The 23,031-nt window shown below is 28.6% G+C and overlaps 1 protein-coding gene across 1 annotated transcript in view; it reads left to right on the top strand.

Moving 5' to 3' along the window:
• The window catches only part of LOC107440268 (uncharacterized), a 145,357-nt gene extending 123,138 nt beyond the window's left edge, over window positions 1-22,219 (top strand). The window contains exons 3-4 of the mRNA XM_016053147.3: window positions 16,314-16,485; window positions 20,898-22,219. Of these exons, the coding sequence (XP_015908633.1) occupies window positions 16,314-16,485; window positions 20,898-21,896 (1,171 nt within the window). The 3' untranslated portion in view covers window positions 21,897-22,219. The remainder of the gene's footprint in view (window positions 1-16,313; window positions 16,486-20,897) is intronic.
• The last annotated feature ends 812 nt before the right edge of the window (window positions 22,220-23,031 follow it).

Genomic DNA, 23,031 nt, shown 5'->3' with positions numbered 1-23,031 from the left:
GGTGTTAACGCCGGCACACGAAATTCCTTTTAACGCTATTAGCAATGGTCTAACTTGAAAACTAAATGCCTATGATGAAAAAAAAGGAAGTACTTTTCCGCCTGCGTAACCATTATCTTGAAACCAATAAATTCAACTTATCTTTGTGTGAGTCAGAAGCATTCATATTTGAGAGTCATGAAAGGTGACTCCATCAATTAACTTAACGATCTTTCTATCAGCGTCGATTAGGCTTTTAGAGTTCTACTTTATGAACGTAGTTTGATTGCACGAAAAATTGGTGCGCTTTTCATTTTAGATTAAAGTTCCATTTAGTACCTGAAATAAAAAAATCTTTTTATGTACATCCCTCGTCTGTAGGTAAAATTTGCCAGCATTAAACGAAAGTTCTTCAGCTAAACTGTAAGAGATGGAGACTAATTGCAAGTTTTATTACTTTTTTAAGAGAAATATTTATTGCGAACTTTTAGCTTTATCAGTCTTATTGCTAAATTTCGGCCAAATTGTAACGTTTAAAAGTTGTTTTATAAGAGTATTAGTACTTATGTATAAAATAGTAGATAATACAGAAATGTATAATACGCTTTCAAATATCTAAAATAGTTATTTAATCTTGCTGAGACTATATTTTTTTTCTTCACGTTTTAGGATTAGGGGGCGGCGACCAGAGAAACTTAAATCTCCTCAACATAGTATCATAATCAAACTAGATCGTTATTATTTTATTTTATAGCTGTTGAACAGCCGACCCAATTTTATGGGTTTACGACTACTAATGTTTATCTCCGTTTGTTTACCTTTTAGAAAGTATAGAAAATTTAAAACTTCAAAATTTTCATAGTAAGTTTCTCGTCAGTGTGTTTACATATATTGAACATAGTTTGGTATAGAATAAATTTAGTTTTTATCCTTTATCATTATAATAAAAAATAACGTAGTAATAAAGCTTTGGCTTTTAGCTTTACAAAGATTTTTTGATATAGATTCCTTTAATCTTTTTTTTGTTGCCTTTTATCTGTTTTAAAATTTAATTATTTTTTTTACACTCCATTCTCAAGTTTCAGTTAACCAATATGCCATGATTACTAAATTCTTCAAAATAATAAATAAATAAATAATAAATGACAGATTAAAAATAAACAAATAATAAATGAAAAAAATAATGAATAAATAATTAAATAAATAAAAAGTGGAGGCATGATATAACTTCATCAATCAGTATATAATTGCATTTTATTTTTATTAATTTATTATTATTATTGAAAATAACCTAAAAATAATATATTTTCGGCACTCCTCTTCAAAAAATGATAATAAAATTTCATTTCAATTTCGCCTCTTTTATGAGTGAAATAATAATTTATGCCGAATACATAAATACAAATTGAGAATAAAATATTATCAAATTCCCTATTAAATATTCAAATAATGGCGGTGGAAGAAGATATAATCTTATTCTTAATAATAGGAAGAGAACTCTTTGAAATAGCCCGCGCTGTTCGAATATTTTTCTCTCGATTCTTATCTGTCAAATGAAAATTACAGCGCAAATTTTCTTTCTTAATACTTGTAGTCTACTGTTGCCATCACTAAATCCAGAATAATGAAAAACCGAAATCGTGTGGGAAAAATGCTAGTTTCTNTTTCTTTTGATTTTCATGACTGTATGTATTGAATTCGTTACCTCATGTTATGGAGAGGATTGTTTCTCCTTTATGATGTTTAAGTTAAGTTATGATTTTACTTGCTTAATAAAATTTATGATTAGTTAAAAGATGACTTTTTCATTATGCTTGCTGGGCATTTTCCACAACGCACTAAACTCTGACAGCATGAAATAATAATTTATGCCGAATACATAAATACAAATTGAGAATAAAATATTATCAAATTCCCTGTTAAATATTCAAATAATGGCGGTGGAAGAAGATATAATCTTATTCTTAATAATAGGAAGAGAACTCTTTGAAATAGCCCGCGCTGTTCGAATATTTTTCTCTCGATTCTTATCTGTCAAATGAAAATTACAGCGCAAATTTTCTTTCTTAATACTTGTAGTCTACTGTTGCCATCACTAAATCCAGAATAATGAAAACCGAAATCGTGTGGGAAAAAGGCTAGTTTCTAATACGTTATTAACTTTTTTAGAAGGAAAGAAAAAATATACCTACATCGGAGTTTCGTTTATTTTCCCTTCTAAATCTTTATATTCTATATTTTTTTTTTAATGCAATATATATGTTACCGGCAAAGTATGAAACGCCGGCATTCTGTGGAATGTCTAGGTATTGTATATAATATCTAGGCATTCTATAGAATGACAAATGCTATTTAGGCAAATTATGAACAAAAATGTCCCGGTGAGATTATTATGTAAATGATGTGCATTTCTCAAAAATAAAAATTTTATTCTTAAAAAATAATGAGAGTGGAATTAAAAATTATTCAAAATGCGTAAAGAAAAATGAAAGTTGTACAAAATATAATTTATACCTTTCTTATTAAGATTACGTGACATTCCCGTACAAACCGCTAAGTGCAACTGACAAATTCTGAGCTTAGGCGCTCGTTAAAAGCCACGTGATATTCGAAATAAATCGGAGATGTATTTTATACTTTGCCAGTTTCTCATTTGGCATTCTATAGAATGCCTAAGAAATGTGTAAAATATAAATCGTTTCATACATTGCCGGCTATTTGTAGGCATTATATACAATGACTAGGCATTCTATAGAATGCCGAATTTCAAACTTTGCCGGTAACATATATAAATGATATTTTAGAAAATTATAATTTTTGAAGCATCTATGTAATATCAATTGTAGAACTTGTTCCTCATAAATAACTGATATATAACAACACGAATTTAATTTATACTCTGCAGATTTTTGTAAATTTATACACTAAATGTGTCGTACACTACATTTTCTGTTATAAAAATATTTCCGTGCCATTTAACGAAATAGTTAAAATACCTATTGTGTGTACTTAAATGTATTTGACACTGAAAAAAAAAAGGTAATTAAAATTACGAAAATGTTTATAAATATATGCGAACTAATCCAAAAAATTTTTTTTATTGTTTTTTCGTTTTTAGGAAGTAAACATTTTATTAGCACTTGTGTTAAAATGGTACTTTTAATTGCGTTCGAGAAGTGTTTTGTTTTCAAATGTATACATTTTTTCAATAAATACCAACTACTATGGATTTTGAAAAATTTCTGCGGAAATTGTAAAAAAAGTTCAGTATAAAAACTCTGTAATTTTCAGCGTATTAATTTAAAAAAAAAAAANAAAAAAAAAAAAAAAAAAAAAATTGTGAATGATGCCTCTTCAGTAAACTGTTTACTATTTGGAAACAAATTATCTCTGAACTTATTTATTTTTTTATTACAAATTACAAATTTACTTATTTATTACAAACTTTTAACTATCTTTATAAACTCTACTAGTAAATCTTTATATAATAAATATATTGATTATTTTATTGTTTAATACAAATGAAATACGTGGTAACTTGTAAAAATCTATGTGTTCCGTGCGATAAATGATCCTCCTCCCTTCCACAAAAAAGTCGGTTGTGGCTCAAATAGTTTTTTAAAAAAAATCATACTTATTTCACGTAATTTTATATTCTATCTTCGTATTACGTTTACAAATATGATTTGAAGTAATTACAAATATAGCTGCTTTATTAAATTTACGTATACATTTTATATTAAAATAGTTTAAATACAATATTATTTAATCTTGAGAAAGGAGAATGTCTAGCTTCTGTATAGAGTTTTATTATTGAGAAAATTATCTGTACTAACTAATGAGGACAATTTTAGTTAACAGAAGTCTTTTAACTGAAAAATTTCGAAAATTTAGAGGATCAATTAAATAAAAAACATGAAAAATTAGGAATGTTTTTAATTAAGCACCTAGTCACTTTCTAATGAATTTAAAAATCTTTAATTTTTAGTTTCGGCGATTGTTAAATAGTTTTTCTGAGTAACCTCCATTACCATTTCTTTTTTTAATGTGTATTAATAGTTTATTTTTGCACAAATGTGTTATAATTATTTTATTACAATTAAAATAAGAAATCAAAATTTTTATTGTATTTCTCCCCCCCCCCCCCTGTTACTCGGCCCGAGGTGTAATCAGAAGTGTTTAAACCACTTTGGGAAACTAATTTTAAAATAATTACAGTCGAACTTCTATTTAACGAAATTCCATTTTCCGAATTTTTTCGAGGAACCAAGAACATTTTGGAAATTTCTTCGTAAAATAAGTTCCAAATAGCGAAGGGAATTTTCTATTTAACGAACTTTTCTTTAAGATCCACTTTCCCTATTTTCCAAAATATTTCAAACTTGTTAACGCATTTTATGGGGGAAATGACCTTGAATTAATTTTCGAAGAAACTGCTTTAAATAATGTTTTACTGCTTTCTCTAAAAGTTATTTCAGAGAAAATTGTAAAATCTCTTTCCCTTTTTGTTTGCATTTCAAACGAAAATCTCAGACCAAATTAACGAATGTTTTAAATAGCAATTAAACTTAATATAACCTGTGATCGTGTATTTTTGAAATTACTTTTATAATAAATGCAGCTATAATATTATACATAAATTTAGTTTTTTTTTTTTTAGTTGAAAATGTATGTAGCATGATAGTGTAACACTGGATAAGGTTTTGCTCTATTCTTGCTTTCCATGCAGATTTCTTTTATGGTTAAGATTTATAAAACAAATAGTAGATGCTAGTTTACAAGATTAAGGTGCATCAATTGCTATTTTAATTATGCCTAGTGATTATGAATACCTGTTTTGTGTTGTTTAAGTGTTTCAAAAGGTGATATTCTATTTAACGAACTTATCGGGATTTATTGACTTCGTTAAATAGAGATCCAACTGTATTCCATTTAATAATAATTAAATCATTAATAGTAATTATTTTACGTACAATTAATGTCACTCCACTTGGTTACTTGTGATTTCTACACTCAGAAAAAGCAAAAGGAACGGGTAAACATGTATTGTTTACTAATCTAAAAAAGGGGCTAAATACCCTTAAGCTCTGGTTGGATTCCAAAACGGATTAGACAGACATAAACTTTAGCAAAGATACACTTTGATTGTATGCATATCCGTAGGTACGTGGGCACATTTATCTATCTTAGAAAGACAGTTAATGATCTTTTCTAGTTTTATTTTTTCGTAATTTTTCAATGGCTTTAAAAAAAGCTAGCAGCATTAAAAAAAAGACAATTATTGTGGAAAATAAAGAAGTATTTTGCTATGCGTTATTTTGTATTCTTGACGTTGGAAGTATAAAAATACATTGGCTGAAACTGGTTTTATTCTATTTATCTCGAGGTGGGGATAAATATTCATTTTGTTGCTACGTTTTTATTAGTAGTTTCAGTTTCTTTCATTTAATATCATCACGTGGAGAGAAGTTCTCCGACTTATCTAAGAACTGCATGCCGAGAGCTATAGCATTAGTTTGAAAAATTCAAAAACTATTTGTAGTTGCAAAAAATTCATTTGTATTCATCATTTTGAAAAAGAATACCACTTAGTGTGTCTGTAATGAGGTATTATTTTACTTAATACGTGGATTGGTTGTCAGATATTGCGTATATTTTATAATTATTTTACAATTTACTGTACAGTTTTGTGAAAAGTTCATCGTATTGTTTATTAGAAGTGCTAAGTGTAATAATAAATTATTCTAAGCTTCAAAATGTCGACGATATTTTGTAATAATTCGAATTAAATTGTTAATACGCATATTACGAAACGTTTTGCTGTTTTATTTAGGTTGTAAATTGTAAAATATAAGTAATTTTTTTTACTCTAACAATTAAAAGCGTGCTTTTTTTTAAAAATACGAAAATGGACGTTTTTTACAGCATTTTAACCAACCGTAATGAAAAGGAAAGATAATGCATATTTATTTACACTGGTATTTACTAGCGTAGATTTTCAATATTGTAATGGAATATTTTGAAGTTTCTACTGCATCTTGTGGAGCAATTTTAAACGAAGCATAATAAATAATAGATCGTATGCATTCACACTTGTGCTTAACATCGTACATTTTTCATGCTAAAATGGAAGTTGTTACTGCGTTGCCATGGAGCATTTTAAACTAAGCGTAGGACGAAGAAAAAATTAAAAATTTGCGTAATTTGTTTCGTTTGAAATTTGAATTTGTTGTTGTTCATTTACGTCGCACTAGAGCTGCACAATGGGCTATTGGCGACGGGTTTGAAATTTGAAAGATCAATCGAAGTAAATTTGATAATTACAAATCGAGAAGTGAAGTGACTATACCTGTTCATGCGATTTAAATCAGATTTAATTGGATACCTGCAATCGACGTCACGCGTGCATATCGAACCTGATTGGCTTCTGAATCGACCAAAGCCACGATTACATCACTTGTAGATATCAAATTACTTTTTTTTAGAACTTTTAATTTTAAACCGAAATTTTTTTTCCCTTTATTCATTTATATAATGCGCAATCTAATTTTTGTCTCAAGTTTTTGTTATTATCATTAAGTGCCATTTTAAATTTTCATGTTTTAACTAAATACTTTTGTTTTAACTTAATTAAAGCAAGGCAAAAAATTTTTTTTCTAGAAATTTCATTACAAATCACAATATTTTTTTTTAACGCAGTGGGTTATTCAAAACTTAAGCAGAAAATAAAACAACCTTTTAATAGTAGTGTAAAGCCATTGTCTTCCAAGTGCTAAAAGATTTTATCATCGGTAGCATTAAGATTTTCCTCTTAAATTAAGTGCACTTAAATAAAACTTTTGCGGTATTACTAATAAAAAAAAATCCATCATTTTTACGTTTCTTTAAGGAGTTATAACTTCCAATTTTTGCTTTTTTACATGCACAATCCATAACTTCTTAAGGAAGAAAATATTTTCCATCTTAGCTGCATATTTTATTATGACGTGGGAATTAAATAGATCAAAAGAAAAAAAATAATAATATATTGGAGTCTGAAAATGCCTTTGCTTTCAACGTGTTAATTGCCAAGGGGAAAGCTATTAAGTTTTAAAAAGAGAGAAATATTCCGAAGACAGAATCTTAAATACGTGCGGCATCTACGTTATTTTCGTAATTAAATTCCTCCTTCCAAAAAGGTTTTTATAAATTTCTTTTGTTTCTTCATTCCTAAGTGTTCATCCACAATGACATATAAATGGTTCTAGAACTTTTTTTTTCTTTCTTGAAAGAAGGTAGGTTCGATTTTTTAAATCTAATTCGAGAAATATTGAAGTATCACTGAAAAATAATTTTTTTACTTATCTTGAATTAATATAATTTACTTTCGTTTTTTTTAAAAAATTTTTTTAAAAAAAATTGAGAAATTTGTTTTAAGTATTCTGAGAATAATGAGTTATGAAATTCAGTTAAATGTGAAAATAGTGAGATCTCGAATCGCTTTAAACATTTTGAGAATATTTAGACATTGAATTGGGTTTCTGAGTGTTCTGAACTCACCGCTTTTTTTACATGTGTATATATTTTTACATTGACGCGAATTCCGCCACATTAACACAAAATCGTTTTATATTGTATTCAGTACATATGTAATGGAAATTAAAACAAAGAACATACGCTGTTTTTGAACATACGATTAAAATAGTTATGACATAGTTTATTCACAAAAGTAACTAAATATAAAATTACTGTAAATTCAGTGTATTTTAACAACAACAAAAAAAAACACTTTAATACTTTTTTTTAAAGAAAAGCGGGTATTTTTTTTTGTTGTTTTCCATTGTAGGCTAAAATTTGATTTTTTAAAAATTTTTTTTGTCGATAGTTGGACACATAATTAGTAGCAATTGGAAGAATGAGAATTGCTATCAGCACTAAGAATTAATAAAGAAGAGATTAAAAAATATCAAAACATGTTTGATTGGTGGATAAAACATAGAGGAGTTGAAAGAAAAATGATTAGAAATATATTTAATCTTCATTGAGCAATTACGCTGGTTTTAGTATTAACTACACCTTTTTACTAGTGATTACTTTTTTGTTTTTCCGTCACTTAAATATTAGTTTCCAACTTCCAATGTGTGTGTATTTCTTTAACTTGATTTTTGTAAAGGATTTTAAAATAATGCACATTTTGCAGAACACTCTGTTCATGAAATAGATATATTTTACTTTCAAATAACTTTTATTTGTAATTTTAAAAAAATCAGTCGCGAAGTTTAAAGGAAATTTTCTATCCACATACTTAATATCCTCATAAACAATCTTTGCAGCGGTAAATTTATACATATAACAGCTAAAACGCATAGTGGAAGAGCATTATCCTATATAAAGAAAGTAACAAAGAAAAAATTAAAAATACAAAAGTAACAAAACTAATTAAAAATTATAAAAACTACATTTTTCNTATAAAAAATATTCTAATTGAAATATCAACAAATGAATGCACAAAATTATTAAGATAAATATTGCAAACACTATGAAAAAAACTTTTTTTGAAAATATGTTAAAATAAAAAAGCCTTAGGGATTTAAAAATTTAGAGTTTTTTCAACCTTTTTTAAAATTTTAAAAAAATTCAACAGTTTAATTACTTTATGAAGATAAATTATTGATTATAACTTAAATGAGCATGTAAAGCATCCTCAAAATGAATGATTATACCTTTATTTTAAAAAATTGTTGCAAAGGTACTGTGACCCCTTAATATCCACATAAACAATCTTTGCAGCGGTAAATTTATACATATAACAGCTAAAACGCATAGTGGAAGAGCGTTATCCTATATAAAGAAAGTAACAAAGAAAAAATTAAAAATGCAAAAGTAACAAAACTAATTAAAAATTATAAAAACTACATTTTTCAAATTTACTTAAAAACGCAGTTGGCCTTCAAAAAAAATATATAGTCCTTAGACTTGTTCATAAATACATAAGTTCGAATGGCGTCTTTAAAACAAGTTCAAAAATGTTCTTAAAAGTTTCGTGAGAGTTTGAAATATAAATAGAAAAATCATAAATATAAATATAATTAAAAATTTTTTTAAACCGCTTCACGTTCCATTATTTTTATATTACTTGAATAAATGTAACATTTTCTTAAATTATATACAAAAAAATTTATCTAATTAAAGAATTTTCTTTGTTTAAAAATACTTTTATTTTATTTTACTTTTATTTAAATAATTTAGGAAATGTTATAAAACTACGAGTGCAATATTACTATTTTAAAATTTTTTTTAAATTTCTTAAATCCTATTTCTTGCACCTAACTAAGAAAAGAAAAATTCTTTAAATTGCTAAAAACCATTCGTCTCAAGAGAAAGCTTTTATAGCTTGTTCTTAATTATCTTAATTCAAGAAGAAAAAAAAATTTCATAAAAGATATTTAAATCGTTGATTTTCAGTATATATATTTTTAATATTTTAAAAACTAAAAGTATTAAAACTTAAGGTTTTGAATCTTTTTCTCCCGAAAAAGTAAAATTGCTTTGAAATAGGAAAACACTTAATAGGCGTCGGATTTTTTTCTTTTCTTTTCAGACTTAAAATAATTTAAAAATTATATAAATATTTTTATTTTAAAATTTTATTGCACAGTTAATTTTTTTTTTTTGTTTGAAAACTATTTAACATTAACTGAATTTCAAGTTTAGCTTTTTGCTGAATTATGCATTTTTTGTCCCAAAATTACGCATATTTAATTGAAATTTACTTTATCAGTTATTTAAGAATGTTTGATCTTTAACGGTACGGTATTAAATACTCTTTACACCAAGTATAATTATAAAATTAATTAGAATTAAATTAATTGTATATATTTAGTAATAAAATGATTTTTGTCTCACTGTACGCGGCAAAGCTAGTTTTAACCCCGTTGAGGGTTAAAACTAGCTATGCTTTTACTAAATTCTTCTGTCAAGTAACTACATGAACTAAAGTTTCATTATTTCTTGATCAATTAATTCAACATATTTAAAAGAGGATAAAAGTGATATTTTTAGTTTTAGCAATCTTTTGCTGAATTCCATAATACTCGTTTTGCCCAGCAACTAAATATTATTTAAATTAATTATTTTATTGTTCTAAAAATTTCCTTACAAAATAATTATTTTTTAAAATGCTTCAGAAATCTATCACAATAAAAGTAAACACATATCCCATACCAGTAGCAGAACGACAAAAAATCGTCATTTCTAAGTACAGACTAGAAATACAGACTAGTTAAATCTATGGTTCCCCTATCCCAGTGTTTCCCAAACTTGTGTACCCTTTCTAAATTTTTCGTAACGCCATGTACCACTAATAAAAAAATTTAATGTATTTTTTACTATAAAAAAATTGCACAAAAGTTAAAAATAACAACTGGCATTTGACACCATCAATTATTAACTGTTAACGCTGCAAAAAATAGCCAATAGAAAAATACGTAATGGTCAATTTTCAGGGCTAGCTTTGTTTTTAAATAAAATTTTGTCAAATTTTCGTTTGTTGCAAGATATTTCGCATAAGAAAGCGTACCTCCGCCAAACTGTTCCCGTACTCCTGTAGGTGCGTGTACCACACCTTGGGAAACACTGCCCTATCCTACCCCCTAATCATAGTTTATGTAGTTGCAAAAAAAAAAGTGTGATTTTATTTTAAGTTCAAGTCACCATTTAAGTTTAAAATTACTCAGTCCCTTCCATTTCGTAAGTACAGAATCTCCGTGAATAAGTTTATAACCTACGTTTGATTTTAAATTCAAAAATCGTCTTATTTTTAAATACATTAACCACAAAACCGATCAAATCAAAGCCTAGCTCAGCGTGTTTGATCCGAAGTGACAGAGCGTTATGAATCTCCATTCTCCAGGGACCTATTCATTCAACGACCCCCCGATCCACCACTATAAGTTGAGTCAGCTTTCAAGCGTCGTTTAACCCATTCATACCCCCCACAGGAAGAAGAGAAAAACAGACACTATAAAAAAAAAAATAAAGGGGGAAAAAAACCTTTTAAAAAAAGATGATAAAAAAAATGTATTGAGATCGAGGTGGAGTGATCATTAAGTCGGGAGGGTGTGCGTTCACTGTAATTAGATTAACATTGCGGAAAATGAATCCTACCTGAACCGAATTACAGGAGTGTGAACCCCGTTGTTTGTAGGTCTCAATTTCGGGGATGAAGAGCGAAACTGAGTGACACATAAAGCGTGGATGCAGTAAATGAAATTGCTTTTTATTTATATGCAAGCTATAAGCTTATTCTACAAAAAGACCATTATGAAAGTCAACGTCTTTGTTCTACGTAAAATAAAATGAGAAGATGGAATGTATTTTCCACGATTTTGATATAGAAAAAACCTTTGTTTCAATTTTTACCCTGAAGTTTTTGAAATTCAAAAGTTCTATATTTACCATAACGCATTTGATATTCTAAAATTTATTGATTTAATACATATCTTTAGCGAATTTGACATTTTAAAATCTATGAATGTTAACAATGACGTTTTTGACAGCGGAAAAAATCGAATTTTAATAACTATGAAGATTTTGATATTCAAAAATGTATTGAATGAAGATTTACTATGATGTTTTAGATATTCAAAAATTCATTGATTCAATATGAGAGATATTGATTCAATAAGGTTTTGAAAATCAAATGTCCATTTATTTAATATTTACCCTTGCGTTTTTGACTTTTAACCATTTAACGCAGATGTCAAACCGGTGTTCCTTTTCTATATATTTTTTCCTGACGCTCTAATTACAAGCAAAAATATATTTTGGTATTTTTTTAATTGTAAAAAACAGTCTAATACATAGTTTCTAAAAAACCAGTAAAATTATCGGAGTTATATTTGTACTAATACAAAAAAAAAGTTTGAATTTTTTTTTTATTCATATTCAAAAATTTATTAATAATTTATTTTGTAAATAAACTAAATTTGGACAATGAATAAGAGTTTTTCCTAGATATAAATAACTGCAAACTTAAAAAAATTATTATTTGAAAAGAGACGGTTTTACCTTTAACGCAGAAAAGAACACCGGTATTTTATGTTGTATTTCATAACCATAAATTATTAAAGGGCTAAATATAATATTTTTCACTTATTTTGGCCTAAATTAATTCAAAATATGAAAAATGTGTTCAATAAAAATTCTGCGTCAAAAGGTTAAAAATCTATGGGTTAAAAGTTTTATAATTAAATGAAGTATAATAATTAAAACTTTACCCCGTTAATGTTAAAGTAAAAGGCAAAAATTTGATTTGTATTGTAAGATAACATTAAAAAATTCTTTCCAAAAAAGTTATTTCATGTACTAACAAATGCTTGTAGTATTGATAATTTAAATCTGTTTATCTATTCCTATATTATATAAGAACAGTTTTAGAACAATGTTGAAACTTTCTTAAAATAATAGTTCGTGAAATTCTTTTATACTTAAAAATTATGGAGATTTGTTGTATTTTTAGCTACTGACAAACCTATTCAGAATTACTAAGTAGATATCATATAAGCTATTCTTAATGAGCGAGAAAATCTTGTTCCTTTTATTAGACACTCATTTTTGGCTCTAAGAAACGACACCCTCGCTATATATGACCCAGCCACTGTAATAAATAACGCCAAATCGAGGCTCAGTATTAATTATTAGCCGTAAGTGAGGGAATATTGGAAGCTATTATAAAAGGGTTATTAACTGCGCTTAGAAAGTTCGTTCCTTTCTTAGTGATATATGATCGACTCGCTTTTAATAAGAAAAATCAATGCATGAATATTTATTAGATTAGAATTTTTCGTTCCGTTTTAACATTAACATATTCTTTTTCCCTAATTGCTCCTCTTCTTTTGTAAGTTTCCAATTATGACAGAACCTAATGTGCTTCCTTTTGGGGATTCGGACTTGATTTAAGAAATACCGCGTGTCATTACCTATTTAAAATATTCTTTTCTTTCTTATTTTCATGCATTGGGATTATTTTGCTTTGAGCTCTTAAATCACCTTAATTACATTCTAAAATATCTCGGAAGTAAACTCCCCATTGCAATGAATTTTTGTCCCGTTCGTGATGCCACATAAATTTAATAACAGCACAATTCCATGCAGTAGAATTTAAAACTCAGTGTTTTAAATAACTTAAAAGTTTTCAGTGAATGATTTAACTTTAATTCTAGTTGAACCCTCTTTCTTAGTGAAATCTCTGAAAAGTGAATTTGGGCACGAGGAAACTAAATTATTTCTATTTCATTTCAAAGGAAAGAAAACTTTATTTGGCGATGCATATAATTTATCGTCTGCTTCAATTTTCTAGATAATTTAATTCCACGTAAAAGGAATTTTAAATGCAAACGATAAATTATTTTTAAAAATTAATGTCTTTTTTGAATTTTCAAAGAAAAACTCGAAAAGTTTATATTGAACTCAAACTTCCACTAAAATTCTTATTGGGAAAAATATAATTTTCATAGTAATATAAATTTTTGTGTCTATGGAATACTGGCCGTGGTTTAAAAGGGACATTTTGTTAATCAACAAATTCTTGCTTTGCTAGCCAATTGTGAAGAGTTAGATAAAATTCCTTTGTTTTCACTGTAATGAAACTTTTTCACAACAACAGTGCCTTAGCATTTCCCTAAACGTCGTAGAGCATTTCCTTTTTTAAACGTTTGTATTATCACATTATATTATTAAAAATTAATCTGTGAAGTGAACCCAATAACGAAACATAGACCCCAGAAATATTTTTGTAATAGTTCCTGTAATTTTGTAAACATTAATAACTCGGTAACAGATCTAGCGCGGCGAACGTTAAGAATAAATTTCTAAATAAAAAAAATTAAAAAGATACAGACAAAATTAAACTGAACTTAAAAATATTGACCTCAACTGTATCAATAGCTTGTCTCTTATCCAATTAAGTTTCAATAAATTATTTATAAGTACTACCTTTTAGTAGTGCAGTATTCTTTATTGTAGAAAAATGTGCATTAGTATTCTTGCCTTGCAAACCTAAAATTTCAACATTTTAATTCAAATATTTTACCCCGCTCTCTGCAGATAAATTTTCTCTTTTCTTGGTGTAGCAGGTTTGTACTGCTGAGCATCCTACTGAAAACTCGTGGCGCATATCTTAGTTTACACAATTAGCTATTAAGCTTTTTAAACTTGTTTAAGGGATTAAACCAGGGGCATGGAAAAAAAGACTCCCTTTTTCTGTACTTATAAATGTTACCATATATATAAAACATTAAACATTTGAGTTTCCACCTAGCTTTTTAAATATTTATATGTTTAATAAATTTGCAAAAGAATATTATTTTTCTTTTTTGTATTAAATTAAATGTAGATGGCTCTAACAATAACTTATTCGTACTGAAAGTGCCTGTCTGGGCCTCGTTTAACAATTCAGCCTCTTGGATAACTTAATAAAATTCCGAGTCTTCGTTAAATCTTGAACGGCATTGTATTCATTCCTCGCTTCAGATTTGTAATTATGGCGGTTCCAGAAACGAGAGGCCCCTTTCAGCTTCGAAATGACTGTTCTTGAGAATAAAAAAAATAAAAAAAGGCTCTTTTCCACTGTAGATTTAGTATCATCATCACTGAGGGAATCGTCCCCAGAAGAATAGTTCAGGCGGGGATAACTCCCATTTCCCTCCACACAACAGTTATTTATTGTTTCCATTCTCTTTCTGACTGCTACTGCTGGCAAAAACTGCTCTTCCATGCGCAGCGCCCAAAAATCATTACTTCTTCAACTGTGGAGATGAATTTTCCCCGCTTCAAAAGCTAAAGCTATGATGCCCTGCCGTTGATTAGAAGCTTTCCTACTGGTGCTTTATTTCGAGTATTTACAGTTAATTACTATAATCGCAAACTGAATCTGAAGTCATCATGCAACTAACCACTTAATTCTAGTTTGAAAGCGCTAACCTAGATATATCTGTTAGGAGATAATCTATTTAAATAAGCATATTCATATCAGCTTAATATTATTTGATTCTAGCATTTCCAAAATATTACGGTTAATGAACAAGAACTATATTTTATTCCATTACCTGCTTTTAACACTATGTTATGGATTAAGTTGAAAACTTTTTAACGAAATGCGGCTATTGGAATTAAATTCACAAATTATTCTAATCTATTTTAAATAAACTGCCTTATTCAAATTCTAAATGCACTATTTATTTTTTTTAAATGTGTTTTGTTATCATCGTAATTTTACTCAGATCACCGAAAATACCATTTTGTTCTAATTTGCTTTTTAATTGTTGATTTAGCTTCTACGATTTCAACTTCAACTGATGTTGTTCAATTTTGAACCGATACTCTTAGAAAAATTGGACCAACGTTAAACCATTATATCTTTACCTTGAACCATAATACGGAGCAAAATTTTTTTCAAACTCAAGTATTATTGCGAACCTAAAGTACGGTGTAAAATTAAACCCTGCTATCGTTCAAGCAGTTAGTATCGTTATAGAATAGTAATTTAACCCTGCTATAGTATTGTTTTATCAAGGTTGAGAGGTATGATGTTGTCAACTGAGCACCAAATTAAGAACTCAGGTGCAATTCATACGGTCGGTGAAGTATTAAGGTCCTAAGTGTATTGGGTGAACAAATTATCTTTTAAACTTTGTTGCACTATATATATAAGATACTATTGCGGTTAGTTCACTGTACAAGCAACTGGATACAAATTATGGTATCCAGTAGCTTGTACAATGGAAGAAAAAAAAGGATGGCATCCTGTTTAATTTTTATTTTAATGATTGGATTTTCTAATATGCCAATCTTAATAGTTCTAAGGGTTGATCTCATCAAATATGCTAATTGATTAAGTTACGAAACCAGATGCAAAAGTGCACTTTCTCAGAGTTATTTTTTTTATGATGGAGTTGACTAATGATCATCAAGCCGTGGAGAGCCATAAGAGGTAGCCATCAAGCCACAAGAGGTAGCCGTGGTTATTTTGGCTTTTGACAGGTTGTCTCATTAATGTGACTGGGCTGAGTAATATTAATTGGATATGCAATGTTGACTGATACATGTTATTTATGTATTGTTGCATTTTCAAGTGATTAATAAATAGCTTAATTTGATCGATATTCGCATTTTCGATCAAAATAAGAAGCCAACATTTTCGCCTTGTAAAATTAAAATATACACTAATAGAGGATTTACTGGCAAAATGTTATTATCGTAAATATGATTATTTTTAGCTAATTTATACTATAAGTTAGTTTTATGTTATGCGGGCTATCAATTGCTTTGTTTTATTTATTTTTTTTATCTTGCAGGCACAAAACAAAAGCGCAGAATCTTTTGCCTTGTAAAAATGAACAACCTGGTCACATGGGAGAGCTTGGAACAGCCAATGGCGTCAGTTACGAAGATGTTCTTATTAATCACCATCCCACCAGAATTCCTCAAAGTCATCTTGCTGGCAGCCAGACACTAATGCCATTAGAAGTAAGCATACATATTTTTTCTTCTTCTTTAATATATGTAACTAACATTTAACAATTTTATGAATGGTTGTTTTGCTACGCTCAGGAGAAATAAGCTCTGAGCTGTCAATTTATTGGATTGATTCACTAGGGGTTTCTAAGACGACAGTGGATAGAACTCGAAACCAGCATATTAAATTACTAAGAATGGAAATAGTTTAAATGAGCGTTAAGTATTTAGCCTGCGGACGAGAATAAGAAACTAAAACTAGACTTACTGTTATTTTAACCATTGTTATTCTGAATTTCTTTAAGGCAAAACAGCATTCTTACAATATTTTTTGTTCTCAATTGGAAAAAGAATTTAAGTTTCAAATGGTGTATGTTTATTTAAAAGAAGACTTTTGTGCTTGATTTTATATTTACAGTCATCAATAATTAATGTAAATTAGATGGGTACTTCGTCATGTGGAACAGAGTACATGAAAATATGATTATGATATAAAAAATCATTCAGGTTGTTTGATTTTTATTAACATCTCAAAAAAAAAAAAGAAAAAAAATAGTAAGGCAGACGTTGCATGAATGGAACTAAAAACAAACGTAGTTAAAAATCCTTCCCCATAAGAGTAAATCCAAACTTTTGTGTGTATTACCTTCACAAATGTACCAAATAATAAAATAACTAAATTATAATAACCAAATAATAATAAATACCAAAAGAGCTAGGTGAGACTTTTTAAATCTAAGTCAATATATTGGGGAACGAAACATTTAAGTTTCTTTGGATTACTCATTTGTTAAAACTTTAATATCAAGAATGAAAGTACAGCCAGTTGCCTAAGTTAGTCTACCCCTACCTCATGCACCTGCATTGTATATTTCTTAGGTCATTCATTGATTTTTTTTTTCACAGAGAAATTTTATTAACTAAATATTTTGAAAGGGCAGTATTTAAAGAGGGTGCGTAGCTTTTTTAAAAAGTGCTTAATTTCGATTTTCGTTTTTTAAAAGCCCTTTAAGGTGCTTTTTTTCATTGGGAGATTTTAAAAACTGCTTAATTTTTCCTTTTTCAAAATGAGATTCTTCCTTTACCATGTTGATTTTCACTACTAATTATGCAATGTTTACATCATTCAAAATTTCATGATTTTTGACAATTTTCTAAGACTTCTTTCAATTTTCAAAAGGTTTTTCTTTTCTTTCCTTTTAAGCTGTTTTAAAGAAAATCATAATTAGGATATGCGCACTAATAAAACTTTTTTTTTCCGTCCAATTGTTAAAAGTTCTTCAAAAAAGTTCAAAAACTTAACATGATCAGGATAAAATAACTTTTTTCTGACAAAGAACTCTTTCTCTTGATTATATTAGCTACCATAAAAACAATTTATGCAGAATTTTAATTCAATTCAATATTGAGTCACACATTCTATTTTTTAAATTAATAATTACCTAATTTATTTGCGTAAAAATTAATAATTTTAATTCAAAATTATAATTAGTAAACTATAATTTTAAAAAAAGCTAACGGGTGTATTTTATTGATTTAAATAAAAGTTATTTATAAAAGTATATTCAACAAAAACATTAACAAGATTATATTATAGATCATACTGAATTTATAAAGATCCATAAAAGAATTAAGAAAACTTAATAAATTTGTATTACGCATGCAAATTAGTGAATGGCCCCTATTAAATTTTTATTAAAATATGTTTATTAGTTCTATAATTCTTTAATAAATCAATTAAAATAATTTTCTATACAATAAGTATTGAAACTAAACATTTTTGTCAGAAGTAAATTATTGGTAAATTATGGTTCCTACATTTATAATATTTAACATATCTGAGATGGATGAATTTTTTGTTTCAATTGTTTTTTAAATCAAATCATTAAGATATGAATTAAATTTTTTGGAATGACAAATCTGAATTAAGATTTTTTACTGCATTTGCTAAATGTTAAAATAGTGTAAAACTCCATACTTCACACTTTTTTTAAAAAAAAATCTTGCCTTGAGTTTCGTCCTAAATAACTTAGCACTAAAAATTTTAAAAGTAATAAAATACAATAAAAAGTTAAATTTAATGCAATTGTACAGTCTCAGGTAAAAAAATCCTACGATTAAAAGTCTCAATTGTTATCTTCATTAAATAAAAGGAAGATAGAAGTTTTGAGGTGATGAAGCTTTGTGATTATTGACTTCTCTGGACCCACTTGATAGTACGTAATTAGTGAATAATCCCCAAGTCAAGTTCAAAGATTATGGTACTGATCTATAAATAGAATAGCGCGAGAAGACCCATTGCCTTGTCAGTGACGAAGACGATGGTGCTTCATTAACGATGAAATTAACAAGAGAAATAAAATTTCATTTTGCTATTAGGGGGAGAAAAAAAATTGGCAATGTTTAGTCAGTCCCCATGATGAGCAGAAATTCCAGAAATTTTTCGGTTCGATTTCAAAGGGCGGAAAATGAAGTCTGAATTCGAGAATCTCTTGGAAAAGTGCAACAGAGTGCAAGAATCCTTCCAACCAAATTCAGCTCAGCTTAAGCACATAGGAATCCGCTTTCATCGAAAATGTAAAATGATTGGAGCATTTATACAGTAAGCCAAAAAGGATTCTGGTTGATCCAATAGTGATAATGTTGAAAGGAACAAAATGAAAACCACGCTTTTTGTGTATCGTGGCAAAATATCGTGGAAAAGGGGAAATTAAGCACTTTTTAACAACATCCAATTAAAAAAACACCTTTAAAGATTTAAAAAAAATGAAAATCTAAAATACGCACGCAAAAAACGAAAATCAAAAACGCTACACATCCTGTTAATTATTTGGCAACCTTTAGATAAACCTAAGTTTTAAAATTTTTTAATTTTTATGAATTATGAAGGGAAAAAAAAGGCTACTCTAATGTGATGATTACCCATTAGCCAACAAAACTAAAGTGTTAAGTTTTCTCCTATTCAGAAATGAACAAATTTTTCAAAAAAATTATAAAAATTTTGAAGTATTTGATCAGTGCATTAATTATTATCTGGATTTTGGTATAAAATTTTAATAAAAGAAATACAATGCAGGTGCGCATATTACCTTGTTTAACTGAGTGTAAATGATCACCAATTTAATCAAAAAGTAGAGACCTAAATAATAAACTGAAAACAAAAAGTGTCTACTAGTTGAGAAGTATAAATAAATCTTATGAACGATAGTGAGCATTATTATGTAAGAGATAACGAAAAATAACAGAAAAACTATTTTATTATAATCAATTAAAAAATAATTGTGTAAATAATGGTTTATTTAAAAACTTTATTAATTCCAACTACTAAGAAATGGGACTGTGACTTTCATTATTTAATTTAATTCACATTTTGATTCATACTTCACACTTGGGTACAGTATTGATTTGCATCCGATTCCGCTGTTAACAAATTTCAAACTGAAACTTTTTAATATCATGTAAATAAATTTTTTCATTTAAACAATGTCACGCTATCAGAAAAAAGGATTTATAAACTGAACGGGGGAAATATGTACCACTTGGACAAATGAGTTGTTCGACAAGTAACAGGATATACTTGAAAATAAAGCTAGACAATGTGAATAAAGCTTTCCAGTTATATAGCACATGGATATGTGTGTCTTAAATATCATGTTTTGTTTAATGTATTATTTTCAAAAGTATATCTTATAACAATGAGATACTTAAGAGATAAAATGCTAACTCTGTATTTAACACAAAATGGCTGTGTCTCAGTACTAAGACCTTACTTACTGTGCTATACTGTTAAAGTGTCCATTCATGAAATTTAATGGGAATTTTCTCTGAAATCTTGGAATGACTGTTTAGAGTCGCTTTTTTGATGTACCGTGCTCAAAGTAAAAAACCGACCACACCCGGAGTAACTTTTGATTTAATGGTTGGATCTTCCCGTTTCAATTGTAAAGGTTCGCGGGGGTTACCTCAAATATGCTAATTAATAAGTGCGGACGATATTTTAAGTTTCGAAATCAGACACAAAAACATATTTTCACCGAATAAACATACTTTATTTTCCCTGGATTCGGGTTTCTTACCCCCAGTATGTAGGGGTNGATGCATCGCTTGGAATGAAAGTTGCTGTATCGGTTTGCCGATATAGACGTTAAATCTATATGTCGCGATATATCGATTTATAGCCCAGTCCTAGTTATGAGCGATCATTAGAACAAGAGTTATTCAGGATGATCAATTTTAAGTACATAATGTATCAATTTGAGGATACGCAAAATATAACCTTTGAGGGCATGAGTATACGTTACAGGGTATGTGAAATGTTACTCTTTACATTACATGTATCTACTAGTACTTAGTGGAGAAGATATTAATTAAACAAGACAGCTTTGAATACAAAATAGTAATCAAATTTGTATTACCTTTTTCAGATACTAGATGTAAAACTTGGAGAAATAGGTCCACCTCAAATAACAGCGTTACACTCTGTTCCTTGCTACAATCGACGAGATGGTGGCCAAATGGTCGATAGCAAAACTTTCCACCCTGTCTACGAGGAAGTGTCTCAAGCCCCTTCTGGGGACAAATCAATGACTGGAAAAAGTTACGAATCGGACTTCGACGAGAGTGGGAAGTTGGGGGGTAGGAGTCTGACAAGCGAGGATGATTTTGCTGAAGAAGACTTTGGTGATGGAAGTGGACATTGCTCCGCTACAAGCAGTGTGCGTGGCTCAACGGGAGGTGATTTATGTAGAGATCCAGTCTCTAGTGATGAAGGTACCGGTGAAGATTGTGATTATATGGTTCACGATTTGCCTGAAATGTTGCCCAGTGACAATTCGTTTAGCTATCCCTCTAAACATAGACATATGCATAGTGGTGTTAAAACAGATAAACTGAGAAATCATCCAGTGCACAGTCATCGGCACGGTTCAAATGTGTATCCCCCATCAGACAGGACTGCTAGTGTTTTACCTCTTACCCAAAGAGCTGTTGATCCTGCTATGGGACATAAATTACATTCCAATTCATCAACTGAAAGGTCGCCACATCATGGTATTCCCAGTCCTTTTGTACACTCCGTGCCCCCTATAAATCCCAGAAATAATTTTCCATCCATAACAGCCAGCCCACAGTGGCCAATAAGCCATGGTTCACCGAATCAAATGGATTATCCCACTAATGCTTCATCGCAAGAAAATATTTATTCAACCATTGATGAAGATGAAGTGGACTATCCTATTCATCCTTCTTTACCTAGTCTAGCTAATACACAGCGTGGGACTCCGCTAAGCAAATACAGTTCTGGTTTACCCAAAAATGTCCCACCTCGTGTCGACAGACCAATACCACCGCTAAGTCAACGCAATATGGAAGACAATAGCTCATATGGAGACATTATGCCGACTTATAACTCAGCTTTCATGTGATGGTTATGTTATAGTAAAGGACTTAAGACGAATGCCAGAATTACCTGTGATATACAATGTTATGAATTTGTTTTGCTAAATGCACCAACGCAAAGTCTCATTTATCTAAGACAATTTTTGTTTTCTCTTGAATGTGCGCTACTTTTTATCATGCAAGAGGGAAAAAAGTTAATTTTTCTATTTGTCAGTTAGTCCATTGACTTGGAACATGAACAGACTGAATAAAAGGACCATTGAATGTCATTAATAAATGTCTTTTTTATTGCTGCATGTTCATACATAATTGATAGAAATAAAACATTATGCAAATTTCTAGCTGTTAATTTGTTGTTTCATTTTACCATATAGTTAAAATTAAAATGTAAATTAGATAATGCGTAGATAATTCAACAGCCCAAACCAATAGTTTAAAAAAAAAAAAAATTTCCAGCTCCTCAGTACATAAAGTTTTGCTAATAATACTTTAAATTATTTAAGTTGTAATGCATATTTACATTTATATGAAAAAATATCATTGCAGACTAAAATATTGTTCTTAAAATTTAAAAAAATTAACTGTTCAAAATGATTTACTAGTAAATAATTTATTTCAAAATGTAAGAGTGTTTGTTTTTAATTGATTCTACTCAAAGCCTCAAGAAAGAGAGATGTTAATGTTTTCGACTGAAAAATTGTTTCTTCGCCTCTAGAAAGAGAGATGTTAATGCTTTCGACTGAAAAATTGTTTCTTCACACAGTTTCTAAATATCGCATACGTCAAAAACTACTGATTTTTGAGCCTCAGTCATGTTCCAAATTCTACTTATTTTTGGTTCCTATAGAATTTGCACAGTCTTTTTTTCTTTTTTTTGATGAAAACAAAATTTGCTTGAAATATATATATAATTGACAGTGCATTTTTAAATAAGTTGAGAATTTTTAGAACAATTCCTAAGCTTAACAACAATTTTGGGGAGTTTAGCTTGCCCATGCAAGTTAAACTGTTATATGATTATAAAATTTTTTTAACAGCTATATTTTTTTAACAATCTTAATCTTCATGAACGATTGAACAAAATATTGGAGAGGAGTTTACCGATTCATTATAATGGGTTATTTAATGAAGAAAAACAAAACAAAATTTCTTTTTTCACTA

The sequence above is a fragment of the Parasteatoda tepidariorum genome, chromosome 3, assembly GCF_043381705.1.
Source record: "Parasteatoda tepidariorum isolate YZ-2023 chromosome 3, CAS_Ptep_4.0, whole genome shotgun sequence".
Taxonomy (NCBI): Eukaryota; Metazoa; Arthropoda; class Arachnida; order Araneae; family Theridiidae; genus Parasteatoda; species Parasteatoda tepidariorum.
Note: the sequence above shows the minus strand (reverse complement) of the source record. Positions and strands in the feature narration are given on the sequence as shown.